This window comes from Bubalus bubalis, chromosome 2 (genome assembly GCF_019923935.1).
Source record: "Bubalus bubalis isolate 160015118507 breed Murrah chromosome 2, NDDB_SH_1, whole genome shotgun sequence".
Classification (NCBI taxonomy): Eukaryota; Metazoa; Chordata; class Mammalia; order Artiodactyla; family Bovidae; genus Bubalus; species Bubalus bubalis.
Window position 1 is genome coordinate 156,939,077 of NC_059158.1, and position 19,579 is coordinate 156,958,655.

A 19,579-nucleotide genomic window follows, 5' to 3' on the forward strand; every position below is an offset into this window, starting at 1 on the left:
CTTGGAAAAGTTAATGCAAACCTTTGACAGAAAGGAAGGAAGAAAGGGGTAAAAAAAAAAAAAGAAAGAAAATAGACTTATATGCCTATATATGACTATATGGAGCCTTGTAGATAAATACAAGCCCACTTTTTTTTCAGCCTATCCTCCCCCACGAAGGCTGCACTAGCTGTGAATTGGATGCAATGAAGGGCTGAAACCACAGGCTTCATTCGGCGCTGAGTTTTAGCCACCCTGGAAGCACATGTCTTCCCACTATCGGAGTGTGGATTGATTTCTCAGAGTCTGCATGGGGAGTGAAATATACACACATACTTCATATTCATGGATCTGCTTTAGGAACACCTACCATCTAGTATCACTCAGTTATGAATCTGCCTTGTGTTGAGAAGGATGGAATGCATCTTTGTCTTTGTAAATTGGAGGGAGAGAGAACGCAGCACCGAGGTGGGAAGAGAGCAAGGACAGGGTTTGAGCCGTGCGAGCTGCTGGCTGCAGGAGGAGATTGATCCAGGAGAGGCACTGACACCTGCTGTCTGTTTCTCTCTCCCCCTGTGACCCATCCGAGCTGGGCAAATTCCAAGTGTGGCATCAAAGGCCACACCTGCTCCTGCCCAGATGGCTTCCCCACTCGGGCCAGGGCTGGACGTAAAGATGGATGCTTCTGGCCCAAGCTCTGTTTCTCCTCCTCGTGACTACTCATCCTGCCCTCTCTTACACACGTCTGCTTTCCTCCCTTCTCTTTCTCTTGTTCTTCCTCTCTTGCTCTCCTTGTTCATTCAACTTGCCTCAAAAAGAAAACCTTTTTTTAAAAGGGGGGGGGTCTCCTTAGCTTTTCACATCTCTGTTGTTGCCATTTTCAAACTTGCGACCTTGCCAGAGATTCCGAGGTCCTCAGTTTCCTCAAATAGATAGATATATGTATTTTTTTTTTCCCTTACATGAGATGAAATGAGTGGCGTCCTGGGGTGGAGGGAGGCGCTGGCTGGAGTCGGGGCTGGGGGTGGGATGGGGTGAGGGAAAGACGGGGAGGGGATGCGTCACTCAACATTGCTGCTGTCGAAGGTGTGGCACTGAAAGTCCCCGTCCACGTACTCCATGCCCGGCAGCTTCATCCCGTACTTGTCCACGCACCAGCAGATGCCACGCTTGCGGCCACGGGAAGGTTTGCACTGGGGTGGGGAGAGGGACAGGCCGTGAGCATGGCTGTACCCTGAGGCTCTGCTCCTCCCTGACCCTTTGCCTTCCCTGCCCCAAGACAGACTCTCATCCCCAAAGAGTTGAGGGCACTGTATCACTGACTCAATGGACATGAACTTGAGCAGACTCTGGGAGATGGTTAAGGACAGGGAGCCTAGCGTGCTGCAGTCCATGGTGTGATGACTTAGCGACTGAACAACATCAACACCCAACCCTTGGGGTTCTGGTGTCTGCATTGCATGGGACAACCCGGGGAAAGGTGCTCGTTTAGGCAGTCTGTCCTTGGCTAGCTCTTGCGACTTTGTCTTGTGTCACCCAAAACAAGTTGGTTTATTTCTCCAACTTGGTATTCTCCAGAGAGCGACATAACCTGATCATGATCATGATCATGATAGTGATAATAAATTAAATTCTTAAATAACGTGGTGGTGGTTGAGTCACTAAGTTGTGTCTGACTCTTGTTCCTCTGTCCATGGAATTCTCCAGGCAAGAATATTAGAGTGGGTTGCCATTATCTTCTCCAGGGGACCTTCCTGACCTAGAAATCAAACCCAGGTCTCCTGCAATGCAGGCAGATTCTTTACCGACATATCTGGTTACCCTTGGAGCTCAGCTGGTAAAGAATCCACCTGCAATGTGGGAGACCTGGGTTTAATCCCTGGGTTAGGAAGATCCCCTGGAGAAGGAAAAGGCTACCCACTCCAGTATTCTGGCCTGGAGAATTCCATAGACTGTATAGTTCCTGGGGTTGCAAAGAGTCAGACATGACTGAGTGATTTTCACTTTCACTTTCTTTACTGACTGAGTTATGAGGGAAGCCCATTAAATAATAGTAATAATAATAAAAGGCATCACTTCTATAGCTGTACCATATACAAGACACCACTTAACACTTAACTATACTGTAGATACTGTTCTAAGTGCTTTACAAAGATGAGTTCATTATTCCTCATAATCATGTGAGAACAATAGATACAATTATTCTCCATTTTACACGAGGAACTAGAGCCAGAGACATTAACTGACTGGGGTAAGAGGACACAGCTAGTAAGCAGGACACCCAAGGATCCACCCAAAGTTGCCTGGCTCTTGATTCCTAACTTAGATGTTGTCGTTGTTTAGTCACTAAGTCGTGTCTGACTCTTTGTGACCCCATGGACTATAGCCCATAAAGCTGCACTGTCCATGGGATTTCCCAGGCAAGAATACTGGAGTGGGATGCCATTTCTTTCTTTAGGGGATCTTTCTGACCCAGGGATTGAACTTATGTCTCCTTCAGTGGCAGGTGGATTCCTTACCCCTTACACCACCATCTAAGGGAACTTAGATGCAGGGTGACTTTATGGAGCATCTGAGTCACCCAGGGGGGAACTTATTGAAAACCCAAGTTCTCAGAGTCCATCCCAGACCTACCGATCAGAAACTCTGGGGTGGGACCCAGCAATCCGTGTGCTGCTGATGCCCTAATGTGTACTCCTTAACAAGCTTAGATGACTGGTTAACAAAGGGTAGCCTGGCTGTGAATGGGTCACAAAATTATTTCACGAGGTACATGGTAAAAACATATTTTAGTCATGCGTGTGTCCATGCTAGGTCGCTTCAGTCATATCTGACTCTTTGTGACCCCATGGACTGTAGCCCGTCAGGCTTCTCTGTCCATGGGATTCTCCAGGCAAGAATACTGTAGTGGGTTGCCATACTCTCCTCCAGGGGATCTTCCTGACCCGGGGATCCAACCCATGTCTCTTGCGTCTCCTGTATTGGCAGGTGGGTTCTTTGCCACTAGCACCACCTGGGAAGCCCCATATATTTGTGGAAGTGTATCAGAAAATAACACAGACAACATGGGCTGTGACACAGTGATAGAAAGTTTCCTTTTAGATGAACTCATGTACCTATGGTGAATCATTAAAACATGAGTAGATTACAGTGTAGGCGGGAATGGGGTCAGTCATGATTGTGGGAAGAAAGGGTACTGGTGTTTTGGGACAGTACAGAAATCCAGGCATTTAGAGGTGGAGATTTGGTGGCGTCAGTGGTAAAGAACACACCTGCAATGCAGGAAACATAAGAGACTCAGGTTCCATCATGGAGGAGGGTGTGGCAACCCACTCCAGTATTCTTGCCTGGAGAATCCCATGATCTGAGGGCCCTGGAGGGCATGGGGTCCACAGGGTTGCACAGAGTGGGACACGACCGAAGTGACTTAGCGTGCATGCCCTGAACATGGGATATGGGATGGGGCATGCGGCTTTCTTTCTTTTTTTTTTTCCCCAAGTTTTACTGGAGTCAAGTTGATCTACAGTGCTGTACAGGTGTACAGTCTCTTCAGTAAGTGGAGCTGGGGGCACTGGATGGACCTGCTTTCTCTTGTAGAGAAGGAGCTTCACGTACCTGCTTTCTCTTGTAGAACCCTTTGCGGTCACAGTTGGGCAGGTACACGGCGCGGGGCACCATGCGCGGGCTGGCTTTGAGCTCCTGCAGGGACGCCTCCATGTGCCTGCGGCAGGGCCCCTGTGTGCGGATCGTAGGCGTGAGAGGCGTGGCCAGACCCCAGGGAGTCACCTAGACGTGCAGAATGCAGTGGCCGAGGTGTGTGGGTCAAGGGTCTGCACGGAAAGTCACCACCTTTTGTCGAGATTAGGTGCTACCCAAGGTCTTCCTCTGCCTCCCCTGCCATGACCCCTGGGTGTATAAAGTGCTACTACACATGCTCATTTAGATAGCTGGGGGCCAGGTTAAAAGCTGCAGGTGGCAGAGACTGAGGGTGCGAATATAGAGGAAGATGGAGGGAGGGTCCTTGAGCCTCACCTGCTCAGATTCCTGTCTCATCTCGGGCGCCGAGATGACCCGGGGATGGGCGGTGTTCTCAGCTCCTCCCACGAACTTGGACTGGGTCAGCTTCTTTCTGCGGTCCTTCTTCACAGCCTCGGCCTTCAGCTCAGAGATGCGGGTGTGCTTGGGCCGGAAAATCTTGGGCGAGTAGGTCTCCTCTGCCATCTCGGAGGTGGTGGGCTCCTCGTGCTCACGGGAGTCTCTCTCTGTGGGGAGAAGCGGGTGGAGGATTAGCGTCTGCCAGCTGAGAGCCAATCGTGTGGATCCCAGAGCTCCAAACTTTGGAGCGAGGAGACAGGCTCTCTGCACCCCCACGGGGCTGCCCAAACTATGGAAAGAGGAATGAGAATCAGGATACGAGCCAACACGCCTGTGAGTGGTGGGAAGTCCAGTAGAGCAAGGTAAGGGTGACTTCCTGGAGTAGGAGAATGCTGGGAAAGTCAAGCTGATACAAGGAGGGAAGTGACACAGGAGGAAGAGGGAAGTCTGGGGGCAGGGAAGGGACTTGTTTGCTGGGAAGTAGAAATGGAGGTTAGTCGCTCAGTCCTTTCGACTCTTTGTGACCCCAGGGATTGTAACCTGCCAGGTTTTTCTGTTCGTGGAATTCTCCAGACAAGAATACTGGAGTGTGTTAGCCATTCCTTTCTCCAGGGGATCTTTCCAACCTAGGGATTGAACCCAAGTGTCTTGCATTGTGGGCAGGTTGTTTACCACCTGAGCCACCAGGGAAGGCCCTGTCTGGTCGTGGTGGTGGGGGGTGGGGAGCTGGCTAAATAGATGGGGAAGTGGCTGGAGGTGGGGCTGAGGTGTAAGAACACCATCTGGAGGTCGAGGCTGTCAGAGGAAAAGGGGTTGCCAGGGCATGGACAAGAGGCCAAGTCCATCCTCTAGTGAGATCTGCCTGCTTTTGGAACAGCTGGAGTGGAGATACATCTGCATTTGGGGAACCAAGGGCGGGAGGGCCCTGGGGTGTCTGGACTTGCAGGGTGCGGGGAGGAAATCATAGGAGGAACAGGAGGAAGGGACCCCGGAGAGCCAGAAATGTGGGATCCGGCGGGGATCAGTGCAGACGGGTGGGGGTAGGGGCATGGAAGCCTGAGGCCTTGCTCCCTGCTCAGAGCTGGCCCTGCGCTCTGTGACCTGGGACATAACAGCTCCCAGCCAAGAGCGGCAGACAGCTGGCTGGGGCTGGAGTGGTTATATATAGCAGTGACTTGGTGACAGTCTATACTTAGCTGACTTATGACCTTTAAAGAACTAGGACTTTGTTCATTTATTTGTTGATCTTTTAATTCCACCCCTCACCCCCCCAGCCTTTGGCTTTTTCTTGGTCCACAGATTTCCATGAAATTCTCCTCTCACAGGCACCCTCCCCTGGGTCCCTCCTCTCAGCTCCCTGACCCCAACCAGACCTGGATTGCTCTTCCCAGGTGGGCAGGGCATGGCCAGGATGCCCAGGGCCAGAGCAGGTGCAGGGCAGGATGGGCGGGGGCAGGGAGCCCTGTCTTCCCTGCTTTCTTTTCTTTCTCAATTCTGGAAAAAGAAAATTGGGCTTTGGGGTGGCCCTGGAAAGTGAAAGTGTTAGTTACTCTTTGTGACCCCATGGACTGTAGCCCACCAGGCGCCTCTGTCCATGGGATTCTCCAGGCAAGGATACTGGAGTGGGCAGCCATTCCCTTCTCCAGGGGATCTTCCTGACCCAGGGATGGAACCCCAGTCTCCTGCATTGTAGGCAGGTTCTTTACCATTTGAGCCACCAGGGATGAAGGGAAATCCTCCTCTCACTGGGCTCCCCAGGAGGCGAGAAGAGGTGTGGAGAGAGAGCAGTTTGGTGAGAAGACAGTTGCTATCCCCAGGGCAGGAGTTCTCAGCCCAGGGAAAGTTCCAGGTGTGTTTTGAGGGAGGCATTTGGAGACCCGGCCTCACCTGGTCAGGATGGCAGGTGGCAGAAAGCACCCGAGCACCCGTTTGTCTCTAGGCTCAGGGTTTGTCAGATTTAATCAAATGGATGTCCAGCATTTATGCCCCTTTAGGGAAGCTCCCCGCCCTAAAGAAGCCTCTAGAGGTGTGCAGTGTTCTGGGTGGTTGGCTGATCTGGGTATTTATCCACAGGAGAAGCAGAGAAGTAGTTTCTGGAGAAGAAGGTGGGAGGAGACACACGGCAAAAGAGTGGGCAGGCTCTCCCCGAAGAGAGCCCAGCACCAGGATCTCTGTCCCCTTCTGGCCTTTCACTCCCTCCTCCCACCATGTCCTGCCCTGGGCTCTGCCTCTACTTTATCAAAACCCACTGGGATGATGAACTAACATGGTGATGCACTGGGTCCGTAGAATGTAGCCCTCTGGGGATTAGCTGACAGAGTGAGGTTGTGGCATAAACCAGCTTTTCTTGGTAGTGGGATGAGCTGCGATGGGGGTAGGAGGCAGGGTGCAACAAGCTGATTTGGGGGACTCCGTACAAAGTGAAAGATTAGGGCTTTGTTATCTAGTAACTCAGGCCCAAACCTGAGGCTCCGATCTGGAAGAAGTAGGTGAGGAGAGGAAAAGCTGACCATGGCCTGGCCCCATCTTGCTGAGTGACCTGACACATCATTCAGTCTCCCTGGACATCACCAAGCATCCTGACTGTCACCTGAGTGGTGCGGTAGGGGAGACGGCAAGAGGTGGTTGCCAATGAAAGGTTGGGAGCATTGCTGGGGTGCATGGCCACCTCTTCCCAGTCAAGATTGTAACCAGATGAAGGGAGGGGAAGTAGGGCCAACAAGCCGGGTGCTGACCAGTGCGTGGAAGAAGGGTGAGCTTTCCCCTGGGGCCACAAGTACATGCTTCCATCCCAGTGGCGCTCTTTCTAGTTCTTAAAGACATCTGGGGGCAGGGTGCCACTCATTGTCCTCTGGCCACCTGTTGTCTTCCTTTGGTCAGAGGGTGTCATCCTCCAGATGCCGTTGCACCTTCCCTTATGGAGTTTCTGGCTCTGGCTTTGGTGGTCGTGCAAGTACATTGGCTAATGCCCCCCACCCCCCACCCCACCATCAGCAGCTCTTCTCAAGACTCTTCATATTTTAGGATCTTCAAGAAGTGCTGTGGGCTGCCCTGAACCTGGAGTCACCTTTCCTGGGAGGAGGATGGGCTGTTCACAGTGGTTCAAGAAACTTTAGGGCAGTTTACTGAGACCTCTCTCAGTCTTTCCTGTGAAGGTGTTAGCCTTGAGACTAAGCAAGGACAATACCGGGGAACAAAATGTAGATTCTTGTACCTTCTCTGTGTTAGTCGCTCAGTCATGTCTGACTCTTTTTGATCCCATGGACTGTGGCTCACCAGGCTCTTCTGTCCATGGGGCTTCTCCAGGCAAGAATACTGGAGCGGGTTGTTGCCATTCTCCAAGGAACTCCAGATACGTTTGCAAACCCTCTGTCCTTTCCCTGGCTTCACCAAGGCAGGGTTCCCTCCCCAGTTTGCAGTCTCTTTGGCTGCTTCTGAAGGGCAGGCTTAAAGTTTTGATGTGCCTCCCAGGTTTTGGTGCCACTTAACCCCATGGGACCTATTACTTAGGCAGCGGGAGAGTCAAGTATCAGATACTAATCAGGGTCTTGTGGTCACCTGTAGGTTCCAGAAAGACAGCGGAAAGTTGGATCGGAGCCAGGGCAGGAGCCTGGAATATTAAAGGGCTGGAAAGTAAGACTGGAGCTGGGATGCCAGAGCCAGCTAGTCCTACTCAGCTGCTTTGTGGCCGAGTCATAAATAGGCTTGCAATTTTGGAAAGGTTTAAATTTTAGATAACTCAAGAAGGCACAAGTAGACTGGCAGCTCCTGAGCTGCTTCATTAAAAGAAAATGGGTCAGGGTTGCAAAAAGGATTTAGGACTTCCTGGTGAAGTTGTGCTGCACCTGAACAGCAGTCTCTCAGGTACTTAACAATGCCGTAGGTTCTGGAACTCAGTCGACTGGCAGGTCAGTACCTGCATATGGCCAGTAGGTGGCGGAGGAGACTGATGGCTGCAGAACAGGCTTCCTTGTAGGAACCCTAAGCAGTTTTAAAATCTGGAACTTCTTGTGGTCTCCTTCTCTTACTTCTCTGACCACCACCTCAGCCTTCCCCTCTCAGCATGCATTTAGAGTCAGGAAGATGGACGTGCATAGACTGGGAAGGACCTACGGGAGGCCAGGGATGGTGGGGAGGGGACAAGGCCATCAGTGTGTAAACCCCGGCTGTTTCCTTAGTCAACAGCGCAAGCATAATGATGAGGTAAAGAAGGGAAGCAGATCTAGGACCTCCTTTCCTATCTCTAGCTGTCCTTTTGAAAGGATTCTGCAGCGAGCGTTCACTGTTGTCCCCTTCTCTGGGAAGCTGTGGAGGCAGGACCCTTTAATTCAGTGTCTTAAGAAAGCAAGGGCTCTCACAGCGTCCTGATAGTTATCTTTAGGCTGAGTTCCGATTCTCTGCTCTGTTCTGCCCCTAGTCTTGCCAGCTGGCTTTCTGATGGTCCCAGCCCTGCTGTGTTAGGGCAGCCAACTCAGTTTCTGCTTCATTCCTAAGATGCTGCCCATTCATACTGATACAACAACATCCACTGAGGCACCACCCTTGGCAACATGAAAAGCTGCTTGAGGACTGTGTCATCCTCGTGTCCCAGTGAACTTTATTTTTTTTTTTTTGCTGTGCAACTTGTGGAATCTTGGTTCCCCGATCAGGGATTGAACCCAGGCCCTGGCAGTAAAAATGCTGAATCCTAACCACTGGACCACCAGAGAATTTCCCCAGTGAATGTTGAGGGTGTCTGGGTGCAGGCCCAGCTGCTGCAGACTCAGACGCATCCCCATTTAGGGGGGCACTACTCCTCACAGCACAAGTGCCAATGCATCTTCCCTCCCCAAGCCCACCATGGAGACTCGCTGCTATGATTGAAACTACAATCGAACTTTCTACCCTGGGGCTCTTAGTCCTACCCTGGCACCATTAACAGCCTGGGCCCAGCCTGGTGGTTGTTTCCCACGCTATCTTGACTTAATAGTCAAAACTAGAGAAAAACGGATGGGTCAGATATTGCGACTTTGCTTACAGAAATTGAAGAAGCTGCGGCGTACATGGAACTCGCAGTGCAGGAAGGATGTAGGGCTTTGCCAGGCCACCTGGACCTGGGAGAGGAAGAGTCTCTTTTTCTTGCCAGAAGGCAAGAGGGATTCGCCCAGAATTTCTCTGCCAGGAATGAAAAGGGGAGCTGGGTTTCTACCGGCTCTCATTCTAGCTCCCTCTGTGGAATTCAGACAGTCAATGTCTTAAGGGCAGAACTTTGTCATTTATCTTAACCTCTCCAGCACATAGTTTTCAGTAAAGAATCTTGAAATGGAGAGATGCGTGAATCGGCTCATGGGACAAAGTGCAGGTCTAGCGGCAGTTCTGCAAGGCTAGCTGCGGCATGTTGCAGCTAAGTGGATGCCCTGGGGGGTCATGTCACCCACAGACCTGCCTTTAAACACAGGAATTTACTACAGAGGGAACAAGGGCAGAGAGGTGGGCCTCAGGAGTGGGAAGAAGTAGGGTCCCCTACATTTACTGGGCTTCTTTGGTTTAAGACTGTGCTGTTGAATATGATAACCAGCAGCCACATGTGTCTATTGAAAAGAATAAATATTAAATCAGATTACAAATTCAGCTTCTCAGTTGCTTGAGGCACATTTCAAGTGCTCGATAGCCACATGTGGCTGGTGGCTTCCGTGTTGGACAGCGATGATTGAGAACACTTCCTTCACTGTAGAAAATTCCACTGGACAGCTCGTTGGAGGGCCCTGATCCGAGCCTGGGAATGGCTGGATGCTCTGTGCTTCCTCCCCACTTTGCCCTGTTTCCTAGCCAACCTGCAGCCTTCTGCTCTTTGCTACAACATGAGGCTTCTGGGAAAATGATGGATCAACTGCTCACTGTTGAAAAAAATGTGAGACATGTCTCAGCCTCCTGAAGTCTGACCATTTCCCAGCTGCAGATGCCAAGAGACTGAATTACATTGTGTGTCTCTGCATAAAAAAAAGGGACAGGGACCGTAGCGAGGGCTGTGAAGCCTTCTAGGGGAGCTGCACCATGCCCAGCCCTGCCCATGACATCCCTGACCAGTGCCTACCTTGCCCCAGTCTTCCCTGGAAAATTGTTTTCCTTTGTGGTCAGTAACAGACATGCATATTCTGGGCTCTTTCTTCACCTGAATTATGGGCTAAAAAGGGAAGGAGCATGGACTTTGCAAGAGGAAAAGAAATCCATACAACTGTCATCCAAAGGAACCAGTTGCAGGTAGGGAGGAGCTGCAAATAGACATGCGGAGGGAGTCTTGCTGACTTGGGGTACATGGCAAAGGTGGGGAGCAGATTCAGAGAATCAGTGACTGGACCTTGAGAGCAATAGGCTTATCCCTCTTAGCTCCTTTACAGCCCCCTCTCCATTTCAGGTCAGGAAAACCAACATCTCTATCCTGAGCAGAGAAATAAAGACACCTACAGCAAAGCAGATAAACAGAATCAGGAGTTGGACTACCAGCCCTTGACTGTCAGTCTCCCTTCTTGAGTGGAAGATGGGGCTGCTAACAGTGCTTCACTAAATTCTGGTGCAGGTGTATTTTGCCCTCTCTTAGTTGCTTCCTCCCCTCTCCTTGCCTTAGTCTTCTCATCTGACTTACGGGGAGGATGACAACAGCCCCCTCTTCATAGGGTAATGAGGATTCCATGAGTTGTTACATGCTAGTGAGCTCTCAGTACAGGTCTCTGCCGTTGTAAGGACTCGGTTGCCTCCCACCTCCCCTGTTTCCATCATCAACTAAAAATCTGGTTGCTGTGATACTGGCTGACAGGTGTCTGCTTGTAGATCACAAGGTCTCAGGCGCCTTGGACTGCAGAAAGGTCTGCTGGGAAGCAATGGCTCTACCCTCGTCCCCGGGGAGGCTAGGTTGCCAGCCCCAAGTGAGAGGAACTTTACCCAAGTGCTTCTGAGAAGCAGTTTCCACTTAGAGAACACTGCCTGGAAGTTCGTCCCTTGTGTAACCTCATTCCTTCATGCTGCATTAAGGCACCAGGTCTCCTTCCCTAGAGATGGAGAGAGAAAAGCTGACCTACCGCCTTTCACAGTGCAGATGTGGCAAGTGTCAGGTTGGTGACCCTTCCCTAGAATGAGAGAATGGGGTCCCACTCACACATCCTCTAGGTAAAAGAAAGGATCCTCCTCACTTTTTCTCCCTGAGGACGAACTAGGATGCAGGGCCGTGACTCTGGTATACCTTTCTTGATCCCTGGGCAGCAGCTGGTGATAAATTTACACATGAGAAATACATACTTATGCACAACACCCAGCATGAGTATCTCTCACCAGGTCTCTAGACTTGGGGAAGGTGGAGCATGCTCAGTAAAAATGCTTGTATCTGTTCCCTATACACACCCTCTGGGAAGCCTGGCATGCTGCAGTCCCTGGGGTCACAAAGAGTCAGAGACGACTTAGCGACTGAACAACAACAATGCACACCCCAAACCAGAAGTAATGGAGGAGTGAGGTGGGGAGCAGCCTTTCAATGGGTAAGGGGAGATAATGAGAGGGAGGAAGTGAGGGGCCATTTCTCCGACCTGGCCACACTCCCACTGGTGACTCATCACGGCCCATTCAGAACAGCACAACTTAGCCAAATTCCTGGGAAAGCCCTGCATGACCAGAAGGGGGTGGCAGGGAGCAGATTGTTTGGACTCTCGTCGACGATCGCACCGCCCTGCCCCGACCCCAGGCCAGGTCCTCCTAAGAGAGACTTGCTAGGAGTCAAACAATGTCCTTTTTGGCAATTGAAGCTCAGACTCTTTTCCTTTTTGACTCTTTGGAGTAGGAGCAGAGAGTGGAGACAGGTTCCCTTCACAGCTGTGGGAGGGGCTTGCTGGTGGCCTTTGCCCTGTCTGGTTAGGTACCCACTAGCCAATGTGATTTTTGACACTAGGGCTTGCCTGGTAGCTCAGACAGTAAAGAATCTGCCTGCAATGTGGGAGACCCATGTTTGACCCTTGGGTGGGGGAGATCCCCTGGAGAAGGGAATGGCCACCCACTCCAGCATGCTTGCCTGGAGAATTCCATGGGTAGAGGAGCCTGGCAGGCTCCAGTCCATGGGCTCAAAAAGAGTGAGACACGACTGAATGACTAACACTTCACTTCACTTCACTTATGTGGCCAGTGGGACTGAATTTTAAGATTTATTTTATTTAAATTAATTTAAATTAGACAACCAATACCTTTGGTTATTGGAAAAGTTGTGAATATGTTTGGGACAACTCAGATATATGAATCTACTTTTTCAACTATAAATCTTATGAAACTTAAAAATACAGATCAACTCTTCCCAATGAAAATTCAGTGTTTGAACTGTGATGTGCTCTAAATGTAAAATACACCTCAGATTTCAAAGACAATATGAAAGACAGAATGTAAAATAGCTCATTCAGTTCGGTTCAGTTTAGTCGCTCAGTTGTGTCTGACTCTTTGTGACCCCATGGACTGCAGCGTGCCAGGCCTCCCTGTCCATCACCAACTCCCAGAGTTTACTCAAACTCATGTCTGTTGAGTCCCAACCATCTCATCCTCTGTCGTCCCCTTCTCCTCCTGCCTTCAATCTTTCCCAGCATCAGGGTTTTTTCAAATGAATCAGTTCTTTGCGTCAGGTGGTTCATTAGAATGGCTTATTAAAATAGCTCATTAGAATGGCTTATTTTGAATCTATATGCATATTATTGTGGATATATTGAAAAGATATACAATTAAATTTCATCTATTTCTTTTTATCTGTTTTAAAAATGTGGCTGTTAGAAAGCTTGAAATGACATTTGTATGTGGCTTATATTGTACTTCAGTTGGACAGTGCTGCTCTGAAGGGTCTGGAATGAGAGGCATCTTCCCTGAGGGACAGGGAGACTGGGGAGCATGCTCAGTACAGCTTTACTGGTACAATCTACACAGTTCAGGATGACGAGGACCCACACAGAACATCACTGCAAGTCAGAATAGGTCACATGGGGCTGGATTCTGAGAGCAAATTCAATTTGGATCTTGCTTCAGGATTTGGCAAGAGAAGGGCTGGTCTCTGATGGTTTAGGATGGGGATCAAAAATGAGATAACCTGGGGCTTCCCTGGTGCCTCAGTGGTAAAGAGTCTGCCTGCCAATGCAGGAGACACAAGTTCGGTCCCTGGTCCTGGAAGATCCCACCAAGGAGGGAAAAAAAAAATGAGATTACCTATTTATTTTAAAGGGCTTCAGGTGGGTCAGTGGTAAAAACATCCGCCTGCTGATGCAGGAGATTCGGGTTCGATCTCTGGGTCGGGAAGATCCCCTGGAGAAGGAAATGCGAAACCACTCCAGTATTCTTGCCTGGGAAATCCCGTGGACTGTAGCCCGCCAGGCTACTCTGTCCATGGGGTCACAGAGTCCAACACGACTGAGCATGCACATTTATTTTAGAACCCCTTCCAGGACTTCCTTGGTGGTCTAACCCATTGGGAAGAGGGTTTTGTCTTATCTGTCTCCTTCTTGGGAATCCCCCAAGGGAGCAGCTGCCACAGCCTCCAAGGTGTGTGAGGATGGCGCTCAACAACTCCTCAGGTCAACTGGAGGCTTCCAGCTATAATCTGGACCTCTCCTCTCCTTCGAAAAGGGCTCTGACTGTGTTAAAAAACCTGGCGATCCTCTCTCTCTTTCTTATCAACTTTTGTGGCATGTGGTTTTCTCTCTTTGTTAACGATGTGAAAATCCCCCAATCACTCCCTCATCCCACCTCACCCCACCCCAGCTCGGATCTCAACACCCTGCTGCTCCACTCTGTGGAAGCTCATGCTGGAGGAGGCTGGTTACCACGGGAAGCCGGCCACTTCTATGCCGAGGGCTCCTTAGAGACTGTGGATTGCTGCTCAGCCAAGGGGCAGTGAGGGCCTGCCTGCCTGCCCACATCAGGACAGCTTCCTGTCATTCAGAAAATGAGGTTTGGCACATGGGGCCTGAAGTCTGGGCTGAACAAACCCCTTTCCACCCTCCTTGCCCCGCCCCGCCCCCCCCACCCCCATCCCGCACCAAATCACTTGGCTAAGCCAGCCTTGCCTGTAAGACCATGCAGAAAAAGGGATGGAACAGAACAAGACTGAAAGTAAAGGGGTACTGCTTTCTCCACCTTGGGGCTACTTTGCTTCTCCTCAAACGGAGCACTTCCAGTTCTGAGCTCTTATTTCATCTTCATATCATGCCCCCTCTGCCCCTTCTGCTGAGATGACAGCATTGGGTAATATTTGCCAAAGGCCTCATTGCAGGTTAGACCAGGCCCAGGCCAGAGCCTCAGGGACTTAAGGCAGAAAGCCAGGGAGAGCAGAACTAGGACTAGGAGGACTAGGCTCAACAAGATTCTAAGACTGAATTCTAGCCCTGGCTCTGCCTCTAACCCTGTACCTAATTCTAGGCTCGTGACTTGTGCTTTGGGCTTCAGCGTCCTTATCTGTAAAATGAGGGCCTGACTGCCAAGATGCTGCGATCATGGCAGGTCCCTTCCAGCTGTAGCATTCTTTGGCCAATACCCAGACAATTCCTGGAGAGACACTCAAACCTAGCTAAGCTGAGTGGCCAGGCAGGAAGGGCTACTTCACCTCTGATAAAGATTCCCAGTCACTTCTTTGGATTTATATTGAAAAAGAAGAAAAAGACACCATAACAGAAACCATGGAAAGAATTGGAGGTGGAAACAAGAATGGGGAATTCTGTGGATAGAGGGAGAGGGGAGTGGAAGCTTAGAACTGTTTTTGTTTGTTTATTTGCTTATTTATTTTTGCAGATATGTAATAAATCTTACTGTTTTGGAAAACATGTTTCCAGGTTACAATTGAAGGATGGTCTCTGGGGATGGTAACTTCTGGACCTACCATAGTAAGACATGCAAACAAAACCCCATCAGATAGCATCCATGTCATGGCAGCCATTCTCTGCTTTTCACTTACGCTTCCGGTGGGACCTCATACCTGATCTGTTTACGATGTTCTTCCAGTTTCTGCAGGCAGTGGGCCTGGAGTGTGGTGGTCCCTTCTCCAAAACTTTGTTTTCCATACATTAAATAACCCAGAGTTTTAAATACATCGCTCAAGTACAAAGTAAAAGCTTTAGACAAAAATCACCTTCCTTTCCTGCTAGCTCCTCTCGCCTTCCCCGCCTTAAGGCGACCGAGGTTTTTGTGGGGATTCCTGCTCCCATGCTCTTTGTTGTAACCTTCTGGTGACCCCTGGCTCCTAGGTCAGCCCGGTCCTCCCTCTGCAGCTGCAAGCCCACCTGCCTGCTCAAATCCAACCCTGAGCCCCAGGACTAGCACAGCTGCTCTGATTGAAAAGCCAAGCCCCCTGGGGTTGTCTTGGAGTTGGGGGATGGAGAAGGGGGTGGGATAGAGAAGGGGGTGGGATGGAGAAGGGGGTGGGATGGGAGGGAGGGATAAGAAAGTAGGGGGGAGAAAAAGAGAAATGGAAAAAAAATGAACTCTCACTGTGGCCAACTGTGTTTGCTCTTCCAGTCTGAGCTGACACAGCAGAAAGAGGAGGAAGGGAGAGGAGGGGGGAGGCAAGAAAAGTCAAGTTAAAAGCACCCTCTTCTTGTCTTCCCAGTTCCCATTTTGGTTGGCTCAGGGCACAGCCAGCCTCTCAAAGACTTGTTTCAAAGGCAGGGGATATGGGTGGGAAAGGAATCTGGCTCCTTCAGTTTTCCATGATCTTGTTCAATCCAGACACAAATTTGGCCAATAAACCTAACCCTGGAACTTGATTTCAACAGGGCATTTGGACTAGGCTGGGAATGGAAGCCAGGGTGATGGAGGGCCAAACCCCTCAAAGAAGCAAAGGCTGAATGCAATTTTATTTAGGTAATTTTTCTTTCTTTCCGAGAAGCATATTTTCTGCTCTTCCCCTCTCTCTTATTTCTCAATGACAGAACTGAAACCCAGCACCCACTTCTCCCTGTATCCCAAACTTCATGTCTCACAAGCACAAGAGAGATCTTCCAGACCCGGGTAAAGTATGCGGGCCAGTAAAGCCACAAGGCTCCTTCTCCAAAGAATGCCAGAGCAACGCTCGGTCCTTCCCCGGACTCGACCCAGCTCACCCGTATTTATTGAGCTTGGTCCAATAAATAGCTCCAGCCCTCATACACACCGCCCTCTGTTTCTATATCTATCTCTGCCCCTGAACTGGCCAAAATAAAATGCAGGGCCCAGAGCGCTCCCAGGACCCGGCTTGCAGGCGGACTCCCTCTCCCGTTGCTCAGCAACGCGCCTAGCAAAACACCAGTCCCCGCCGGCCCTGCTCTCTTCCTCCCACAAGCTTTGGCGGCTAGCCATCTCTCTCTCCTTTGCTCCCCATTTATGATTCTAGAAATGCGCTTTGTTGTTATTGAAAAGCCCTACATCTATCTCTCTATACACATATTTTTGGTTATATGTGTATATATACATATATCATCTATGTCTATCTCTACATCTACATCGGAAGGGGCAAATACCAGCTCACACTGCTCGATATTGGTAGAGAGGCGTGGCGGTGGGATGTCGCTGGAGGGGTGGGGGCAGCAATTTTGGCCAAAGGAGCCGACACTCTCCTCCCTCTTCTCTGTTCGTTTTCCTCTCTTTAAGTACTGTCGTTGCACCATCTCCAACTTTTGGGAGACCCACCCAAACTGAACGACTCCAGCCAGGAGGGCCCACTCCCATCTCATCTGTCCAGGGGGAAGGCATCAGTTCCAGCTACCGGTCAAGGGCAGCCATCCAGCAACCAGAGAGGATCAGGCACCTGCTTTAGGCGAGGTGGAGTCTTTCAGAGGGGTTGGGATGGGGTGGGGGGAGGAGGGAGGCCCCTCCGTGCTTCAAGGCACTTTGAAGGTGGGGGCTGAGGAAGGGGCTGCAGAGAAGTCTAAAGGGCATCTCATCTTGCTTGGGACAAAAGCCCTTGTGTGTGTGTTGGAGTGGGGGGAGGGGTTGGGATTGAACAGGAAAGTTGGATGCGCCAGTTTGCTCTCCCAGCAATTGCGCGCGCTCACCCTCCACACCAACCACATCACACCAACCACACGGCTGGGCAAATAAAAGTGGGGCCAGAATGCGGCCAAGCGATACCTTGCATACTTTCGCTGTGACCGGATTCTTACCCAGAGCTCTCTCTCCCAAGCCAGGAAATCGATTCATGCCTTTTCCCCCCTCGGTGCCCGTGCTAAGCTTTTCCACACCACATCTCACAAGATGAAGGTGGGGGGGGGGTGGGGGGTGGGGTGGGGGCGGGACCGCCTTTGAAAATTGGCTCTTAATAAAAATAACTTCACCAACCGTCCTCGGGGGCCTCCGGGGCCTGCACATTGCCCTCTCTCCCTTTTCTGCTGGCCGTAAACTGGAGAAACGCTACTTCTTGCAAAGCTGGACAGACAAAACCTGCAGGATTTGCGGGAATCCACGTCGAGCCCAGGAAAGCTCTCGTACCTCTCTTCTCAACCGCAGACGCACTCCTTTCCTACATGAGAGTGTCTGTAGTTTGCAGTTAAGACAACTCATGTTGGGGTGCTCGTAATGGATGGAGATAGGAGGGAAGGGCATTGTTCCAGTAAGAAAATACCGTGCAGAATAAACACGATTTAGCCAAGTCTTAACTCCTTTGGGGGAAGACCAATGCTCAGAACCCAGACTTTTGTTATAGTTCATTAAACTTAAAAAAAAAAATTAAAATCAAGTAACTTTCCAAGAGGAAGCCGAACTGTTTCAATTGAACAAGCAGCTCTGTCAACCTTTTAAACCCCAGCACTGAGAATTTGGGGGCGGGGCAACCCGGGGGCGGGGCTACTTGGAGGTGGAGGGGAGGCGCCTGGTGCGTGGCTTTTCCGTCTCCGCCCCCTTGATTTTGCATTCTGCGTTTCCAGGGCCCCTCTTCCATTTACACCACACCCACTTGTGATCTTGTTTGAGAGCTCGAGGGGCGACGCGACAGGGTGGGGGATTAGCACTGGCGGGGAAGCTGCAGTGTCTGAATTTCTCATCTCTTCTTGTTTCCCAGCCCTTTATCTACCTTTCTTCCTAGGTAAAATCTGAATAGGAGCAGGGGAAAGGAGTTCGATTCAGGAACACCCAGCCCTGGAACATCAAGCCCACCTTTCCTATTCCTTTCCTTCACTCCCCCCACCGCCGACTTACTCCACCTCCCCGCCGCCTCTGAGCTTGCCCAAAGTCACCTTTCCTTTCCTGGGAGGTAAAAGAGATATTTTGCATTTCAGTATGTTTTACATACGACCAGTCAATCATATCAAGTCAAGAGCAATGAGTGTGCACGTGGGAGGGGCATCAAAGCCCCCGCCCCAAAGGCAAGAGCTACCAAGGGTGCGTGCGTGCGTGTGTTATGTGTGCACGTGAGTGTGCGTGTGCGCCCGTGTGTTGGGGGGGCGGGGTAGGAGAATAGAAACGTCAAGGAGGGACTGGTAGGGGGGTAGGGGGCTGGGAGGGACAAAGGTAGAATTAGCACCGAAAACCGGTAACGCCTCTCTCTCCAGGTCCTCAGTTGAAGCAATATTTTAACAAAAGGCATTTTTTTTCAAGTTCAGAAACAAACAAACAAAACCTACAACATATTGGGGGTGGTGGAGAGGGAACTGATCACGTAAGATGCACACTTTCGGACTGGAGATTGAGTACCTGAGGATTTGCATCTAGAGAAGAAATAGGAGCTCAGAGTCACCGTTTAGTCGAGGGGGGAGGGGTGGGGTGAAGAAGGTGGGGGTAGGGACGAGGAGAAGGAGCGAAAACCCGGAGAGGCTCGGCTAAGACCGACCCCTGGGGTAGCAGGATCGGCTGGGGCTACGATTCCGAAGTGCAGGGACCCTCCCCGCCCTCCTCCCGGCCAGCACCCCGGCTCTAAGCCACTTGCTGGGCAGAGCGCGCGGGGCCAGCCTGTCCCGTGCCCCCCCACCCCCACCCCCCCGCCCGTGCGCCGTGTAGCTGCCTGGCACACGGAGCGCGCTCACCGATCTTGGCTTGCTCGCGGTAGCTCTTTTCGTTCAGGCAAACCCCGCGGCCGTGCAGCAGGGCGTGCAGCGGCTTCTCCTCGTCCTGCCGGGGGAGGCAACGCAGCCCCTGGGCGCAGCGCTCAGTGTAGACGCCGCACGACTGCCCCTCGGCCAGGGCGCAGGTCATGCAACAGCCGCAGCCCGGCTCCTTGACCAGCTCGCAGCCCAGGGGGCTGGGGGGGCACATGGAGAGGGCTTTCTCGTCGCAGGGCTCGCAGTGCACGAAGGAGCCCAGACCCTGGGCCGGTCCCGCACAGGCGGCCAGAAGCAGGAGGACCGCGGTGAGCACCATCTTCTCCGAGTCTCCCCCTTTACCTGGGGCGGGGCAGGAGCGCGAGAGTGCAGGGAGAAAGGGGCCAGGAGGGCGCGCGGAGCAATGTTGTTCTTTTTTGAAAAAAATTTCTGGCAGGTAGAGCAGGTGCCCTCCCCCGGACAATTGCAAAATGTAGGGAGCGATGGAGGGCTGGAGTGCCTGCAAGCAAGTC

At 51.3% G+C, this 19,579-nt stretch overlaps 1 protein-coding gene across 1 annotated transcript; it reads right to left on the reverse strand.

Moving 5' to 3' along the window:
- Positions 1–935: 935 nt before the first annotated feature.
- On the reverse strand, positions 936–19,413 carry IGFBP5 (insulin like growth factor binding protein 5; the record flags this gene model as incomplete). The annotated part of the gene is given in 4 exon segments (NM_001290940.1): positions 936–1,172; positions 3,595–3,714; positions 4,012–4,241; positions 19,053–19,413. Coding segments are annotated over 4 exon segments (816 nt in total). The 3' UTR covers positions 936–1,040.
- Between the last annotated feature and the right edge of the window lie 166 nt (positions 19,414–19,579).